This window comes from Ambystoma mexicanum, chromosome 12 (assembly GCF_040938575.1).
Source record: "Ambystoma mexicanum isolate Mex_15411 chromosome 12, UKY_AmexF1_1, whole genome shotgun sequence".
In the NCBI taxonomy this organism is placed as follows: Eukaryota; Metazoa; Chordata; class Amphibia; order Caudata; family Ambystomatidae; genus Ambystoma; species Ambystoma mexicanum.
In genome coordinates, this window is record NC_090936.1 from 569505396 (window position 1) to 569524774 (window position 19379).

Here is a 19379-nt window from a genome sequence, read left to right on the forward strand (position 1 = left end):
AGGGGAAGCGGGACCATGCGGATACGAATCGGCGCAACAGCTTTCGGAAGTGCACACCACATTTACAACATCCATAGATATTCTTCAGCAGCACGAGGTATGGATACTGACAGCTCCATCGAGCGTGATCATATAACGAGATTCCATTTGCTATACTTTCTTCCCTATTAACGCAAGTACTGTGTTTCAGGGAGACGATGGAGCTTCCACTACAATCACAAGATCCCATTTAGATGATGCAGATGTAAAGAAATTGGAGAAATAAGTCGATTAAATCTGATCATATTTAAATATTCCTTGATTCTTTTAGACAATGCAACATTTGTGGCTATCTCTTTATATGTACCTGTGCCATCGACCCCAAGTGTGTGTTATGTTTACAATATTGAAAACCATACTAATGCAAGTACTGTGTTTCAGGGAGTTGCGGATGCCTCCCCTTCAATACAATCATTCGTGGCAGTCTATGCAGAGCCAGAGGTAGGACACTGACAGCTCCATCAAACTAGGTCATCAGAGCTCGAATACTTGTCGTTTGATTGTTCCAGACAATGTTTAAATTGTGTTTGGCTATTGAGATGTACCTGTGTGTTCGTCCTCACATGTGTTTTATGCTAACAATATTTTGATACACAGTAATGAAAATACTATGTTTCAGGCAGTCGATGGAGCCTCATTCCGTGCTGTCTATGCGGATACAGAAAATATAGTTGTTGCAGCGCAAGAGGAAGGGGAGACATGCAGATACAAATAGGAGCAACAGCGTGCAGATGTTGAAGGTCGAGTCAAAAAAGTTGCAAAGAAAAGAAACGAAAATAAGGTTAGTTACAAACAGTTCATAACTTTAGAAATTGTTTTGTGCTGGGGACTATATTATGTTTTTTTCCAGTCAATTGTACTATACTTTATCTTGTGTTTAAACTGAACATCCCTTTTCCAATCTATCCTCTAGTTACCCGTGGGTGTCCGAACTATAAATACACAGACAGTGAAGCGAATGAGAGATGTTGCTTGCCAGACCATTTACACTATGGAGGAACTATTAATTCAGACGCCGCATGTTGAGACTAGAGATGCTCATGTCCAATGTCCAGAACATGAAATGAATGTGTCCGGAGAATCCAGTAAAGTTGTAAACGACCATTGCTACAGTGTGACCGCACCACCACAACAACATGATACTGGATGTATTGAAGATAGCTCTGAAGTAGTCACAGATCAAATCACACAATCTACACCCGCCAAAAAATTGCCACCAAAAAAGCTGTCGACATTGTTGTGTTCTCCCATCAATGTTGAAGTAGCAGATGTTGAAATGACATAGAATGAACCAGCAGCAGCATTCACCAATGCATCAGAACTTGATAGCAGCGATATTTCTTTCAAATGTGGTGATATGTCCTCAACGTCACAGGCCGAAACAACTTTGACGCAGGATGACAGTCTAATGAAAGAGGGAAAATACATAGTATTCGACAGTTGTTTGATGAATATTATAAGTATGCTGAAATGTGGGCATTTAGTTAGAGGGAAAGTATGTGGGAAGCCATTGATTCATGTGACTCGTCAAAAACAAGGCAGTAACGTCAAAATACATGCCACCTGTAGATTAAATCATACGTTCTCATGGTCTGCACAACCGATGCTGGGGAAACTGCCAGCAGGCAATCTACTGTGTGCAGCTGCCTCACTTTTTAGTGGGTCCAGTTTTAGAAAGTTAGAGTCTTTCTTTCAGTTTGTGGGACTCCATTTCATTTCAAAAATGCAGTACTATAAATACCAACATGATTATCTGTTTCCGGCCATTAATGATGCTTGGAAAATTGAACAATTGTCTCTAGCAAGTGCATTCGAAGGCAAACGATTCAGGCTAGCCGGCAATGGACAGTGCGACATCCCTGGATTTTCTGCCAAGTACTGCACCTACCACTTTCGGGACATGGATAGTAAGTAAATTGTGAGTTCGGTGGTCGTGCAGGTAACACAATGTACATCCTCATTGGCCATGGAGAAACTAGGATTTATAAAATCACTGGAATATCTACAATCGAGGGGAATGCACATCAACCTCATAGCCACGGACAGACACGTTTCAATTGCCAAGACAATGAGAGAGCAGTTCCCAAATATTAAACATCAATTTGACGTATGGCATTTTGCTAAATCAATCAATAAGAAAGTCTCGGCTGCAGGGAAAAAAAAGGTTTGGAAAGTATTTCAGAGTGGTCCCAGTCTATCAGCAGCCATTTTTGGTGGAGCTCCAAAACTTGTGAAGGGTCAGTGGAAATACTACTTGAAAAATGGCGGTCACTAATGCACCACTGTACCAACATGCACCGCTGGTCAGAAAACCTACATTTCCACCAATGTGAACATAGTCCTTTGTCCCCAGTGCAGGCACGGAAGAAGAAGTGGTTGAATCCATCTTCACCGACACACAAAGCCATTGAGAAGATTGTTTTCGATAAAACTCTATTAAGAGATTTGAGGGGACTGACAGAATTCTGTCACGAAGGAGGTTTGGAGGTGTTCCACAATACGTGCCTAAAGTACAGGCCAAAGCGCTTGCATTTCAGCATACAGGGCATGAGACATAGGACTCTACTTGCCGTCTTGGCCAATAACGAGAATCTCGGCCATGAACAATCTAGGACTATGGGTAATGTAAGGATGCCTCGCTACACTAAGGCCTTTTCAAAAAGAAGTAAGCAATGGGTGATCAAACCAGTCTATGAGGAAATGGAGTTCGACTTTATCAAAAGCCTTATTGTTGCTGTATTAGAGAAGCACAGATATGGAATTTTGAACGTTTCTGTGCAGAGCACTGATCCATTGCCAAACAACATTGCCACTGTGCCATGTCCACCGAAAGGAGAGCTGGTTGTGAAATACAAATGCTGGTTTAAATAATTGTAATACGATTGTCTTTTTGTAAATAAATGTTATTGTTCAGTGTACATACAAAGTACGCTAAACCTAACCCCTACCTTCACCATTCTGGGTGGGGAACAACCTGGGTGTCATCTTTGAATTCTCTTTCTATTCACCTCATATTGCTGACCTTGTCTATATGTGTATGTGTGTATGTATATATTTTTGTTGATGTAACTCATTTTCGCTATCTCATGTAAATGCTGCGCACTGTTAACCGAGGGGAGGCTTGCGTATTGCAAATAATAAAACAAACGAACAATAAATCTTACTTTCAACTCTACTCCTCGGGTACTTTATACTTTCCCTGACCTTCCCCAAAAAATTAAAATTCTCAATAGTTATGGTTCTTTGGGGCTTCAAAGCTCGCAGACAATGAGGACAAAATTGGGGGCCTTAGAACGCACCAAGCGAGCCGTTGCAGATGTGAGAGAAGCCAGTTCGCATTTGCACATTGAGGCGCAGTACATAGATAGATTCGAAACTTCCAGGTCTCACAGATGGCTTTACTACGGGATGTTGCAAAGAAAGAATGTCTGCCCATTTCTAGTGAAGGTCAGCGGCTTTGATTTTCAGCTTGCGCCCTGAAGAGGCCCACAACTCGCACTAGAAGTATAAGGTTCTATTGTTGTTTGACCTTGAGAGACAGGGACCATGCCGAAAGAACTTCATTTGAAGGGTGGGGGTGCAATAACGTAAGAGACGATAAGGCAGAAAATTCTGAAACTAGACCGAGTTTCATGTTAGTTCAGTATACGAAAAATAGTTGTCAAGAGCACAGTGGGATTTACGGACTGCATTACGCAGAGACACAATGGAAATTGCAAATATAATGTAAGTAACTCTTTATACCGGAATGAAGAATTAATAAATGGATGCATGAATAAATGAATGAATGAAGAGCTAGGAAAACATTTGTGGGATCGTCCTTGTAGCGGGCACATGGGCATGCAGGTCCACATTCCACACGCATGTAGACAAATAGTCGTTTCTCATTGGGTGATAACCTCGATTTATTTCGTTACTTTTCGCATTGATTTTAGAGCCGAACATACTCCATTGCACTATCCTTGAAAGCAAATAGTTTCAGCTCGGCCGTAATAAATAAAATGAATAATATTAATAAAGATCGGCTGGCGAGACTAATTATAATTTTTATGTTTTCAAAACAGATATATCCTTCCCTACTACGACTGCCACCAGTTTCAGACCCCGGCAGACGGCTTCTTCAACCGCCAGCTGCAGCTTCTTGTCAACAACTGCACCACTTTGACGATCTTATGGGACGATCGCCAAGGGCCCATAGGCCCTTACACGGTACTAGCAGCTAGAAGCAACATATCAACCTTTACGCTGGCCTAGTGCCTACTTGATGGAACAGCCTTGCGGTTCACCGTGCAACCAAAGTGCTTCTTTTAATGAAAACCAACACCCTGTGTACCATAAAGGAACAGCGCATGACTCACGATAAATTTTTATGGATTTGCGGATAGAGATAAAAGAAATTAAATGGCATTCCGAGTTCATATGGCAATTGCTGAATATTCTATACACATTTAATGTCAAATAAATGTACTTTACCAAATGTACCGTGTTGCTGTTTGATTTTAAAGTACAGTTTCATATTCCGAATTGTGGTGATCTGTGTTGGTTTCCGGGTTCTGTGTGAAGTAGCGTAGAAGACGACTGGGCGTGTTTGCCTATGCAGCACATAAACGTCACGGAGAGAGGCAGGGAATATGAATGTTTTGATAATGTCAGGCTCAGGGGTGGGGGATATGATTTAGTGCTGCAAAAGCAGGTCAGCCAGGGCGATGCGGCAATTGATAAGATTATCACCAAATGGCGGCACCCTACTGCCTGTTTTCGTTTGTGTTTAATGTACGAAAACTCGGGTAAGGTCCATAGGAAATTTTTCTAAAATCGAGCGATTTAGGCTTAAAAACACATGGCCGACCCGTAGGGGCAATACAAAATGTTTACCGAACCATTCCTTTAAACTGAGTCAGAGAAAGCACAATTTTGTCTCTGTCCTGTCTCCCTTTTTACTGGATAGCTGAAGGTCATCAAGGGTCCTATTGAGCATGTGCCATCTTGCAAATGTATTGCACATGTGATGTGCTTGAAAACAAAATTACAAGGGCCTCATTACAAGGTTGTCGGTCCGGATACAACGGTACCGGTAATCTCACCGGTACCATTGTATCCGGACCAACAAACTCTGAGTTGTGCACGGGTGCCTTTCTTTCCGCCAGGCCTGACCTGGCAGAATGAAAGGCTCTGTGAGCACAGCAAGCCTATAGTACTGGCACGGTAATGAACCCTATGGGGCTCAAATGGGAATGGGGCTATACCGGCTCCAGCACCCGCGAAAGTCAATTAGCAGGTCTGGCAGGGCCAAAATACCCTGGTAATTGCCCATTCGTGGGTGCTGGATTTTCTTGCCGGTTTGGAGGTAGCCTTGCTGGTTTTACCGGCAAGGCTACCTCCAACCATGTAATGAGGCACAATGTATTGATCCAGATCATCATCAAGGAGCCGTTTCCCTCCCCAGGAGCGCGCAGGAGCCAATCCAACACGAGAGCCACCAAGGGTGGATCCCTCAGTGATCCCTGTCCCCCTTATTGATCTCTGTCTCCGAACTAAGCCTGGTGTTTTGCGAGTCTCTGAAGTGTGGTTCCTGTGTTGGTAAAGGCACCAGGAAGCGCTGTAAGGAAGAACCAGCTACTTGCAGACCTTAGTCCGACACACTATTTCCCATCAGTATAAGGAAAATAAACAGGGGCATTGGTGGGACGCTGCCCCATTGCCCCAGTAAGAGGGCGTACAAGAGGTGCTCCTTCCAGCAAGTATGGGAAATAAAAAAAGAAAGCTAATAACATGCTAAAATAGACTGTCATACGAAGTGGATATGACCTCAAATGAATAAGGACTTTGGGATTAAGGGTAAGGCTCTGGCATTTAGAGCACATCAGAAGTAATCCTTCATACACTGTCCCAGTGATGGGCACAGTGCCTGGGCATCCTCCCTCTCAGGCTCAGAAAACCAATATTCTAAACACACTTGCACTGCAATTGCTCTGCTGTCATGATCCAGTCAATCACCAACCATATCACCTCACACCTGCACCTATCACATGCACAGCCAAAGCACCCGATCAGGCAGACTTGTCCCTTCCTGTACATGCCCGTCCCTGTCACGTGATATTGGTGCCTTAAGTGAACTCACCCTGTGAACTCCTAATGCCCCCTGATGTTAGTGGGTGGGGGTCGTGGGTGCAGTTTGGTAGTACTGCATGATGTTGACCTCTTGCCTGATGGCGCCTTCGGGTGGGGGACACTATTTCCTGATGGGGAGACAACTGCTAAATGGGGATTACTGCTTGGTGGGAGGAGAATACTGCCATATGTGAGTAACTACAGGCAGGGCCCAGGCACCACCAGGACACTTAATGCGGCAATACCCCTTAGATTCAGCCTGGCAACTTCTACATGAGCCCGCTTACCCTTTCTCATGTAGGCTAGGGGGCGAGGGACAAATCCCAGTCAAATCGTGACAAGGAACTAGGCACACAGTTGCTCACAGTGAGGTATCGCGGTTGGGGAGGAGGTTGGTACCCAAGCCTACATAATGCCCTGCAAGTCTGGCACCTCCACTCTAACTTGCAACACTGCAGTGCAGATCCACAGACTTCTAAATCCACTGCACCATCCTTCCCCTACATGCTCGCAACTAGAGGCACCACTCTTTGGCAGATTCGTTTTTGAAGGATATATATATTTATTTTACTTTTAGGAGTCATAAGTGTCGTCATAGAACTGAAGATATCAACACACTTCCAGGTTGATTCCTTTTATTACTACAGAACAGAGTGTTTCAGGGTGAATTCAACATTCAAATGTGCAATGGCTCATTTCTCAATAAAGTTTATTATTATTATTATTATTATCTTTATTGTTTTAGTTTATATAAACCTTTACAAGATTACAAAATTCACATAATTTACAACAACAATAAAACTCAAAAGACGTTACAACACATTAGAAAACAGGAAATAATAAATATTAATCACAGTTTCTAATTTTAAAATAACCGATGCATTGCTCTTTCAGCCCTTAGGAGCCTTTTTCCGGCCTTGCTGCTTCAATGAGCATCAATGTTTCTAAAAACACAATATTAACTTGACATTTTCTTTTATTACATTTGGCTTGTCCATATAGTATTATCTTAAACAAAATGTTCTTACTTTTAAGCTCTACTGCAACATTATGAATACCTGTGTTTGATACTTCAGTTCTGACACAAATATATCCGTTGCCATACAAGCCCCAGTAAATGTTTTACTTATAATTCTTGCTTCTTATTCCATCTCTGACTTGAGCCCTTTGCGTTTGTATCGTATACCCTAAGTCATCATACTAAATATCATATATTATATAAACATGTATGCACTGTAGAGTTGCCATGCAGCATTTCATGCCAAAGTTTGTCTCTGTCAACATTTGAAATATCAGTTACATATTTTAAAAAATACTCTTTGTTGTAGTAGATTCGGACAGACCAATAATAAATGCTGCAAAGTTTCCTTTTCTCCTGAAAGATTACAAAATCTACAGCTGCCATTCCCCTGAACACTTAAACCACGAATAAAGTTATTTTTTTCCTTGGCCACATCCTGCTTTGCCAGAGGACCCTATGCACCATCTAAGGATCCTGCCTACAAAATGAGGCTCTGTGGTCCTACAGCACCCAGGGATCTGCCTGCATGTGTGGAAGCCATCGAGAACACTGACTTTCTCCCAGAGGGAAATGCGACTGTCTGGAGGTTAATTTTTCAAGAACAATGTTTTCTTTTCCTTGGCCACATTCTGCTAGGTCAGAGGATCATATGCACCTCCTGGGGGTCCTGCCTACAAAACCAGGCTCCCTTGGCCTAGAACACTGCGGGCTCTGCCTGCTAGTGTGTGATCCATCTGTAACACTGTGACAGGCTTCCAGATGAGTATGTTGCACACTGCCTCCCTTATTCAGTTTCCCCTGGTGGCCAACACAGACATCTGAAGCCAAGGGGCAAAAGCTGTGAAGGACAGCTCCCTGTTTGGGCCGTTGGGGATGGAAAAGCCCTAGGACAAGAACCCCCTCCTCTAGCCAGGGCTTCACCAAGCTCACCCTTTACCTGACTTCTGCTTCCTGGGATAGGATTGTTCCACCAATCGACTATCCATTCACCGCAGAGCTTCTCTGGATCTCTTTGGTCACTGTGTAAAAATAATACTGAATCTGAAAAATGCCAATTATCTTTTTCTTTTCCCCCCTTTCAGCACAATTATGTGTGGGGGTGATCCCCTGCACTCCCCCCTCAAATTATGTATTACCCAAACCCACTCCCACATATAATTCCACTGGAATGCACAGTCAACTTTTCTGCATGTTCGAATTTGGTATTTTGGGCAGCAAAATGATGGGGGTAAGGGGTAATACCGCTCTGTTAACTGTCATTTTGTTACCTATAGCCCCATTCTAACCCCACTCACAACATACTCCTGTATTTTTCTTAGCCAGCCATCCACCCCTTCTCTTTCCATTTACCCATTACCATCCCTCTCTCTTGGTCTGCATCCTGTTCTTCATTGTCTTCACTTGCCTATTTCTTCTACCTTGAATCATGGATCGGTGGATCGGTTATAGGTGAAAGGATTGAATCAAAAGGAACGAAATGCAATAGTTGAGAGTCAAAAGGACCGAAAAAAAGGTTGAATTTTTTTTCTTTTCTTTTTTTTTTGCCCTCCCCCCTCCCAATCCCTGTTTTTGGTATAAAAAAACTTTTTTTTTTCATAAACAGAAACCAATAAAAATATATGTATATTTAAAAAAAGGTATTCTACCTTTTTTTTCTCGGTCCTTTTGACTCCCAACTATTGTATTAGATCCTTTTGTTTTCGATCCTTTGACCGGACACCTCATGGATCCTTGATTTTGTTCCATTCTTCCTTCTACTCACTCTTCTCCTTCCCTTCTGTTAGGGCCTTCAGCCTCAAGTTGGTGTAATTTCTGCTTCAGTTGCGGGCCTTCCCATCTTCCTTCTTCCCCCCTGAACCTGCATCCCTCAAATAAGACTCTCCATGCTCCCAGTTTCTCAAACCTCATCTATCCCCCTGGCCTACCACACAGCACCTGCTCTTCTCCTCATCTTCATTGACTCTTTCAATTGGCCTCTGGAATGCACAATCCCTCCGCACAGGTTTCCCAAAATCACTCACCACTTTGACTCTTATAATCCCAACTTTCCTTTCTTGCTATCACAGAAATGCAGATGGCCATTTGTGACTCTGCAACACTAGCATCCCTTCACACTGACTCTGCCACATTCTCCCAATCTCCCTTTTGGGAATGGCAGCAGTGTGCAGTTTATTATTAATAAAGGCACTCAACACTGCCCCTCTACTAGCATCTGACATCAACTCTTCCTCAATTTAATATGCCAATATTCAACTACTCCCTCCTAGAACTCTCACAGTTCTGGACTATCAATGTCCTGATTCTTTCAACTCCTTCCCTGGTCAGATCCTTCTTCTTGATTGAATTCCTACTGAAATACCCATTCTCATGCTGTGAGACCTCACCCTTCCCACACTCTCTTTAGCCACCTGCCTTGAACTTAAAATCCTTTCTATCTGACCACTCCCTCTACTCCCTCCATGACAAGCCTACCCACTCTGGCAGTAACTCGCTTGACCTCTCTTTCCCTCAATTCACTCTCCTTCACTTACCTCCCCATTGATCATTCTCTCTCTGATCACTCCATTGTTCACTTAACACATCAAACCATCCACCTTCTACTTCTCATCTACCCTCTTCAATGACAAATAGAAAATTCAGGCCGATCTCTCTTGCCCCTTACCTTGGTGATGTGAGGACCTCTTTCCTGTCTCTTTCCTCTTTTCAGGCCCCCTCTATTGACTGCACTTTCTCAGATTTTCACTATGCACTTATGACTCCAATGAACCAACACTATCCTGCTCCCACATTCACACCTTCTCATCCTCAGCCTTGGATGATGTCTGAAGTTCAGACCCCCAAAACAAACATGTGACTTGACTTACGATGCTGGTGCAAATTGCAGAAAACATCCTAGTTTACAAAAATTATCTACACTGGACTCTACCCAATCCTCCTACTTCGCAAACCCAATCTCCTCCTTTCACACTCACTCCCGTAAACTTTAATCTACCCTCCAATCTTTGATTACACTTCCCAGCCCAATATTCATTGCTTCCAACTTTCTGCTAATGACTTTTCTCTACAATCTCTAAAATATGTGACACTTTCACAGCCCTCCTCTCTATCCACCTCTCTCTCCCTCCCAACCCTCTTTATGTATACCACCTCTCCCCACCTCTTCTATCTTCAACTTCTTCTCTCCTATCTTTTCTATTGAATTATCGCCCATCCTTTGCAGAGCCGACACATCTTTTGCTTTTATTGATCCCTTTTCTCCCCAGATACTCAAATATTTAGGGGCTCATTAGGAGTAGAGTGGTGTGGGAAGAAATGGGGGTAATGTCGTGGCAACTTTTACCACAGCGTTAGCACTGCATTACTGCACCACTGTACTACAAGTTTGGTGGTAAGGTGGAGGATTTTGCTCCAGCAAAATGCTGGGGATAAATCCTCTAACCTACGGCAAAAACAGCAAAATTGGTGGAATTACCAGCCAGTGGTAATTCCACCAAAATACCAATGGAGTCCTATGGAATCCAGAAAATGGGGATTTATGCTGCCTACCACCACTTGTAATCTTGCTGTAAATTTGCGGGATCAAGTGAAGATTACAGCAATTCTGTATGCCTGCATTTCTGCAGATTTGCCACTGAAATACAGCCAAACTTGCAATGAGGCACTTAGTTAAGAAAGTTAGGTTAACGGGTCTTGTACTGTGCACTGTTGCCACTTGCCTGGTCTCTTGGAGCTCTGGCAGGTCTGCAAAGGAAGGAGGATTGCAGGGTTTGTTAGTGGGATTGAAGGGGAGAAGAGCAAGAGAGCTTTGATGGGCTGTTGGCAGTTTCAGTTCGGAGAACCCGTCACTGAACGTTGGTGAGTTTTCTGTCGGTAGCCGTCATGTGGTGTTGAGGTGTGATTGTGAGTACTTTGTTTTCATGTTGGGTGTTGTGAAGTGCATGCGGTTTGTGGCATGGTAGGGGAGTGGTTGTGTTTAGTTTAGAGTTTGAGGATGCGTATGCAGGAAGGTGAGTTTTTAGTACGATTGGTTAGTTGCAATACATTTCCTACACCCAACAATTCCTCCAAATGCAATACATTTCCCACCCCAACAGTTCATACAAGTGCAATGCCTTTCCCACCCCCAGAAATCCATCCAAGTAAGACACATTCCCTGTCTCCAACATTCCATCCAAGTGCGGCACATGTTCTGCCCCCAAACAATCCATCTAAGTACAATGCATTTCTCACCCCCGGCAGTCAATCTAAGTGTGATACATCTCCCACTTCTAACTGTCCATCCAAGTTTGCCATGCTTCCCTCCCCAACACTTCATCCAAGTGTGGTGCATCTCCCAACCCCCTGCTATCCATTCCAGTGCGACACACTTCCCATCTCTAAACAGTCCATCTCGGTGTCATACATTCCCTGCCCCCAACGGTTTATCAAAGTGCAATGAATTTTCTCACCCCAGCAATCCATCTCAGGGAGTTCTACCCTGCATGCTAGAGATGTTACATAGTGCCTGTCTCACGGTGCAGAAGGCTTAATTATATTATTACACCAGATCCACAATGTGGCTAACCTACTTATACATGCTCAGTGTAGAATGTGGCTAATTTACACAGTTCGGCTACATACTAGATGAGTTTAATCTATGCTAGAAGGCTAAATGCTGGTGGCATATGATATCAGGTCATTAGAGTGGGGGGGTTTCTGGAGTAAATGAATGGCTGTACTTTTGGTAGGTTTCTCTTGCTGGATTTTTGCATGGTTTAGCGCATTGTGTTGTGTTGATGGGGGTAGGTCCCTTACATTGGGCTTGTTTTATGTTGGGTGTGTTCGGTGATTCAGTGGTATTGTGGGGTTCCTTTTCATGTGGTTGCTCATTTCTCAGTATGTAGATGTTGTTAAGGAGTTTTTTCTCCACTTTGGCACTGAAGAGCCAGGTTTTTAAAGGTTTTCTGAATTTTAGATGGTCCTCTGTAGTTTGTATTTCTTCTTTCGGGGGGGGGGGAATCTAGCATTTTATGGCAATGCAAGAGAATGCTGATCCTCCAGTTTTTTTTCTTGCATAGTGTTTAGGTTCCAGGCAGATGTTGTTGAATCTAAGTGTTCTTGCTGGTTTGTAGATTGTGATTTTCTTTTGTATGAATTCCGCAATCTGCCCATTGGTGTGATGTAGTCTCTTTGCGAAAGATTGAGGAGAAGTCTGGTAGCTGCATTTTGTGTTCATTGTAGTTTCCTTAGCAGGTATTCCAGCATTCCAAGGTATATGCGGTTTGCATAGTCTATTCTGGACATGATGAGGGAGATGATGGCAAGTGTTCTGTGTGTGAAGGTCTCAATAACTTTCCATTATCTAAGGTCTTTAACCTCTGTCTCTCCACTGGACTCTTCCCTGCCTCCTTCAAATCTGCAACTGTCTTACCTCTAATGAAGAAACCATATGCTGACCTATTTGTACCAGCAAATACTAAGATTTGTGACACTTTCACAGCCCTCCTCTCTCTGCCTCCCCAACCCTCCTTCTGTCCACCACCGATCCCCCTACTTCTTCTATGCTCAGCTACTTCTTCCCTACATCTCCTATTAAATTAGCACCCATCCTTCACAGTGCCAACCCATCTTGTGCTCCAATTGACCATTTTCCTTCCCTTCCCAAACAGTCAAAGACTTAGTCTCAAATACTTGTCCTTATTTCTCTGAGCTCTTTAACCTATGTCTGCTGGACTCTTCCCTTCCTCTGCAACTTTCATTCAGTTTCTCTCCTTCCCCATCATTCAAAAATCCTCTATACTCCTTTTGGGCCTTTCTGCTGCTTTTGACTCTGTCGACCAGCCCTCTCTCCTCTATAGTTCCCAGGACCTTGAGTCACACAAATCCATTCTTGTCTTGATCGCCTCATAGCTGCAAGGTTGGTCCTATAAAATCTCTTGGAAATGAAATACTTCTGACCCAACCCCTCTCCCTGTCAACATCCCCCCATGGATCAGTCCTTGAACCTCTGCTCTTCACCCTCTATACCTCTCCCCTAGGAAAACTTCTCATCATTTGGCATTCACTATCATTTTTTTGATGGTGACACTCAAATATTGTCCGTTCTCTCCTTCATCCCAGCCATCTTGCAACAGATTATGAACTGCCACACTGCAATTCGTCACTGGATGGCTCTCCACTCTCTCATGCTCAACTCTTCAAAAAAGGAAGTGATCTTTCTCCCAGCTTCCAGTGCCATGCCCCCTCCACTCTCCTACCCACCTGACCTTCTTGCTTCCTCACCTAAGTCTTGCAATCTTGGAGTCCTCGTTGATAGCTGCCTACAACTGCCGCAATGCATCACTCTCACTGCTGCTGCTCGTATTAACCTCCTAAACATTTGTAAAATGCTCTCTTTCTTACTCATCACTTTACAATAACTCTAATATCCACTCTTGTGCTCTGCAAACTAGAGTAGTGCTCAAGCCTTTTCTTTGAACTTTCCTTCTACTCCATCCTCCCTTGAGACAAAGTCCTCAACTTTTCTATCTGCACTCTCTGCAAGCTACCCAGGTCCTCCACCACGTATACCTAGGGACAACATGCTGGTTGGCTCTCTATGCACAACCACTCTATTGTCAAGTTCTGTCTTGTCTACAAAGCTGTGGTATTGCTCCTCAGTACCAGTCTAATTTTATCTCAGTTTACTCATCATCTTGTTCCCTCCGATCCCCCCTTGTACTCAGCCTCATTGTCCCATACCCTCCTTGTGCCTCTTCTTGGTTCTGCCGTTTTCCCTTACTCGCCTGGCTCCACTGGAACCTGCTGCCCATAACAATTAAAGGCAGCCCACCTGTGGAACTCTTATTCCAAACTCTGTTAAGCGATGAATTTCTGCAAAATGTTAATAAAATTATGTGAATACCAAGCTTGGCTTAAACATCAATGACTTGCTAAAGAGGAAGCTCACTCTCCCCATTCTCCTTACCTGACCTCACCACTGCCTACAGTGATGCTTAATAATGTAATTGTATATATTTAATTACTACTTTTCTTTACTTTGAAGCACTTACCTCCTTGGGTTAATGTTAAATTTGTAAGTCACCTCTTTCCTTATACACATTTTGTTCCTTTTTCTTTTGTCCCTTGTTTATGTCCTAATGATTAAACCCCCCTAAACTGGCTCACAACTTGTTCTCATATTTATGTAACTGTACAGGCACCCTTCGTTGGAATGCTTCTTCGATCTGTAAATGTTTTATTGAGTCGATATGCCCTGAGGAGGCAGGCCCACCTTGTGGGTAATGGCCTGCCACCCAAGCTAAGGGCCCGAGTCCAGCCACCGAGGGGTATATCGCCATTAGCACCTGTGTAGGTGTCTACACAGGTGCTAATGCTGTATATTTAAAATAAAAAATTAACTTACCTTCGAAGCGTGGCCCGATGCTGTGCAGTCCTATTTGACAGGAAGTCTGTTGTCTATGTTGATGACATTGGAGCTAAGAGAAGAAGTGGGAGGGGGAGCGGGGAAAGGAAGGGGGCGCTGGCTGCCCAAGAAGCTCGAAACACAGGCGTGTACCATACAGTACAGCCCACGTTCTGAGCCTCCTGATTGGCGGGCACCCCCCGGAGGGTACGAATGTAAGTCATTTCTGATCATATTGGCATCCATGTTGTTCAAATAAATACAAATACAGATACAATACCCCATGTGCAAACTATAGTCTATACTGAGTCCTGCTAACGTACTGTGAGTATGCGACTCCAAATTAGAGGCCAGCTGTGAGCAGCTCGAGGAAATGGCTTCAATCTTCATGGAATGCTGGCACACACTTTGCCCGTCCCACTCCTTTACAATTTGAAAATTCCTCCCCTTAGTGTCCGCTGTGACACCCTGCAAGGAGACCTGAATATCGTTTGCATTGCATAAATACACCTTGGTTGTGCTGCCAGGAACATGATGACAGCTGAAAGTAAAGGAGTGGGAGTCTACGAATATCGTGGGTATTAAAAGGGAAAGTGGAGCAGGATGGGTAGAAAAAGGAGAGTGATTGTTCACTAGAGATAAGGATGGAGAGAGCAAAGAGAGCACAGAGCACGTGAGGAGACGAGAGAGAAAGATGTGGCAAAACAAGGCAGAGACCACAAGAGAGAAAAGAGAATGATTAAACAAAGAAGAAAGACTAGGTAAGAGAGTGATATATTGGAGGTAGAGGACCAGGAGGGTATGCCAATAAACATGGAATCAGAGAGAGAGCGACAGAGAGAAGAGTGGGGGGAAAGAGAGACATAGGGTGGAGAGGAAGAGAAGCAGAGAGAAAGGGCAGAATGAAGGGAAGCCACCAAAAACGGAAGGAGTGAAAAAGGGGAAGGAAGGAAGGAAGGAAGGAAGGAAGGAAGGAAGGAAGGAAGGAAGGAAGGAAGGAAGGAAGGAAGGAAGGAAGGAAGGAAGGAAGGAAGGAAGGAAGGAAGGAAGGAAGGAAGGAAGGAAGGAAGGAAGGAAGGAAGGAAGGAAGGAAGGAAGGAAGGAAGGAAGGAAGGAAGGAAGGAAGGAAGGAAGGAAGGAAGGAAGGAAGGAAGGAAGGAAGGAAGGAAGGAAGGAAGGAAGGAAGGAAGGAAGGAAGGAAGGAAGGAAGGAAGGAAGGAAGGAAGGAAGGAAGGAAGGAAGGAAGGAAGGAAGGAAGGAAACAAAAAACGGTAAACTTTGGAAAAGCGGGAATTGGCAAAAGAGAATATGCGTGTGGACGCTAGACAGCTATCTAAGCAGCATTTGAGGGGACGCGTAAGAGAGAGTCGGTAGATGGATAGAAGCAGCCAACGCGGGCGGAGGTGTGAGACAGCCAGGAAGCCCCTCTTCGAAGTATTTTGTGTCATGTCTCCGAGACAGACGGAAATTAACAACCCAGTGGAATGAAACAATCTACTGCAAACTATGTGATGGGCTGCAGGCCGCATTCTACAAATCTGCTGCGTCATATGCAGCCTTCAAGTTCCATCCCTCAAAACTTGACAAAGGCACCAGAAACTTGAATTGATTCCAGGTATATTATTGCTAGCTGCGTAAACGTGCATAGGCGTTCCATGCAAAGAGGCACCCGAAGAGTGCGGTTGTCTGCATACTCTGCACACTGTACACCGCTGCTGCTCCTACCTGTCATGCATGGGGGTTGGGGGGGGTTGGAGGAAGCACTTACCTCGGGATTAGAGTCCATGCCTGCCGCCCAATCCAGAGGTATATCAATTCACCCCTCCCTGTGGCAGCGTGTTTTAAACCCGCAGGCGGAGGAGGCCGCAGGGGACGTTTAGAGGCCATGGGCGGAGCAAGGAGATCATGTTATCTCGCCTCCACTTAGGTCAACGTGCCAGCTCGTGAAACATCCAGGCGGCCCCTCCCACGCAGGCGTACGTGATGGCCATTGCTCCATGAAGCCTCACCAGAACCGGATCTGCCAGTGTCGGGAAATAGTTTCAGATATCTTAGTGAGTTGGGTGCTTGCTGCTGACACCTGGTGGATGAGTCTCCAGGTAAAATGTGTAAGAGCTACCCTGTCATCCTTCCAAATCCGACAAGCTGTGTATGATTAGATTCGGTAATAGTACGGACTGCAGTTTAAAGGACTCTGAAACATCTACATTATGGCAGCAAATGATATATATAAAAAAACCATATCATTTTTCTAACATCTAGTCCAGCAAAATGTATTCTGAAAAGGAATTTCCTCCCAGATAAATGTTCTCTTACTTCCATCAGAAAACAAATTCTCATAATCATAGCCTCCTTTGATTTGAAGGTGCTTTTCTGATTCAGCCTGGTCCTCCCCCTCAGAGCTGAAGCTATGAGAGGGGCGGAGGGACCCTCCAAGTCCATATTTTGTTACCTCCCCAAGTAGGGTGATTGGTGTGACCCCATGACTGCAGCTCTGCAGGAGTACAGGGATAGGTAGTGGCTCACACACATGGACAGCCCCACACTATTACTAAATCAGCAGGGATTCCCATCAGAAAGGTGGAAAAGGCACAGCCAGACAGCTACACTCCCTTCTCCTATCCTTCTGATAATGCGTGCCCCGGGCTGGCTATACTCCTCTGAAGGGGTGTGATCTGCGACAGATGCAACACAAACAACGCTAGTACCGTGGTAACAAAATGTTATGTTATGTTAGCGGTACTTGTATAGCACACCGTCACCAACGGAATTGGTCCCCAGGCGAATGAAATTAAAGAATGTCCAACCAAGGTTCTAGAAAGATAGGATCTTTGACTAACAAAAACACACAACTAGTAAAAATACTACCTGCCCAACCCAGTAAGGGAAAAAAACTGAGATAGCAGACTTTGATGTAGAGGGCACTCTGGGTTGGAAGACAGGAGTGCTTAGTCAAATAATTCAACCGCAAAATGTTAAGTTCAGAAAGATGTCTTTGGGGGCTCAAGAGAGTTGAGAAAGGCTTCTAGGAGCCCCCAGAGGTGGTTCAGGATCAGGTTGGTGAGCTTGTCAACTGGGCGGCGTGGTCCAAGCTGCAATGGCATATGCCACCAAGAAGCTTGTGACAGATGCACGCTGTCCGGGCCAGTGTAGTTCACAAGCAATTTGAGATGGAAACACGGGCAGTTTCTTGACTTCTGGCTGCTGAGAAACCCAGTCCGGGGTCTTCAGGAGCAAAGTGATTCCTTTCCTATGCCCTTCACAACCAGAAAGGTTTGTGGAAGGTACTTGCAGGGGTTCTGCCTCCTCCTGTGGCAGGGTCCTGGGCACCAGTGTCTCAGTTGCAGTAGGCATTGTCCACGCAGATGTTTTATCCTAAATGTGCCCTTGGGATGGGTAAGGAGAAGAGTTTTCTTCTTCCTTGAAGTCTTCTGGCTTCACCTCTATTGCAAAGGACTTTGGAATACACTGTATCCCCAACAACAGAGTTCCAGATAAATCCTTCTTGTATTGAAGTCCAAAGATAAATCAACTAAGGGGAGGGGTTCCCCCACCGTATATAGGATAAACGCTACAGTAGATTGGTTCACAGGAAGCCTATTAACCCCTCTCTGAACAAAACCTCTCTGGGCTATTGTAGCTTTACCCCCTTCCTCGTTCTGCTGGCTTCAAAAGGACTCCAGTAAACAGAGCTATGGAGTGAAGGGGCAGGAGGTAGGAGGTTTGGGGAGCCCCAGCATAATCCAAGAAGGTGAAACCCCTTTCTGGATAAAACTTCTCCTCTGGGCTACTCTAGCTGTACCCCCTTCTTCTTTCTGCTTGCTTCAAAAGGACCCCAGTAACCAGCGCTCTGGAGTGAGAGAGCCAATGCCATGTCAGGACTGCCTTTGAAGTATCACCTCCCAGTGGTCCTCCTGGGAAGGGTTTCTGTGCCCTGAAGGAAGCTGTCGACCTTCCTCGGGGGATCAAATGGGAAGCTTGCAGGCCCTATGTGGTTGTTGCTCAGACCAGATTGCTTTCTACAGTCTGTCAAATAGCATAGTGAGTTGAGTGCTCATTCTGACACCCGTACATAACCTGCTGACGCAGGTTCGAATCCAGGCATGGCCAACTCAGCCTTTCATCTTTCCAAGGTTGATAAATGGTGTACCACTCAGTGGGATAATAATACCAACTGTTATTGCAGCACTTAGATACCTGTGGCTTTGTAGCGCTATATTAAAACGAGTTGTTTTTACTATAATACACACCCAGCCTTGTTCAGTAATGAGTCACCTCTCTAAAATGACAATAATATGGCATGCTTGTGGCGTTGTAATTGTTTAACCGCATTAGTCACCATTAATCGGTGAATAGCTGAATCCTGGCATGGGATTGGTCTCTGTGTCACCCCCAGAGTTTAAGTCGGCAAGAAATCATGCAGGGGCACAATCAAGTGATGTAAAATTATTTTCCAAGATGACAGAGTTCTCCTGTTCTGAGTGACTTGCCGTCTCGCTATGCTATATTTCCCACGCTCACCTGTCTCTGAAAGATCATAGGGTCTCCATGGTAATTGCATCCACTAAGCCTGTCCAACCCTGCTAGCATTTCCTTTCTTTAAATGGACATAGGTCTGCCCTTTGCAGGAAAGACGACCCTCACCATAGGCGTAGATGTGTGGGATTTTCACCAAAGGCATGAAGGCTTTTCCCAGGGCAGCTGCACCATCTTATTTACAGTCAAACCTCGAGGAAAGAAGATTTAAACAGATTCTCTTTCATCTCCTCATCCAGTGAGTGGAAAGCTGAGATAGGTAAACAATTATGTTAACTCAGCAAATCT

The 19379-nt window shown here is 44.5% G+C and overlaps 1 protein-coding gene across 1 annotated transcript in view; it reads right to left on the minus strand.

Annotated features, from left to right (window-relative positions):
- LOC138513784 (transmembrane protein 176B-like) overlaps nucleotides 1–16442 on the minus strand; it is a 116157-nt gene extending 99715 nt beyond the window's left edge. Inside the window, exon 1 of the mRNA XM_069628880.1 lies at nucleotides 16324–16442. Within this exon, the coding sequence (XP_069484981.1) occupies nucleotides 16324–16341 (18 nt within the window). The 5' untranslated portion in view covers nucleotides 16342–16442. The remainder of the gene's footprint in view (nucleotides 1–16323) is intronic.
- Between the last annotated feature and the right edge of the window lie 2937 nt (nucleotides 16443–19379).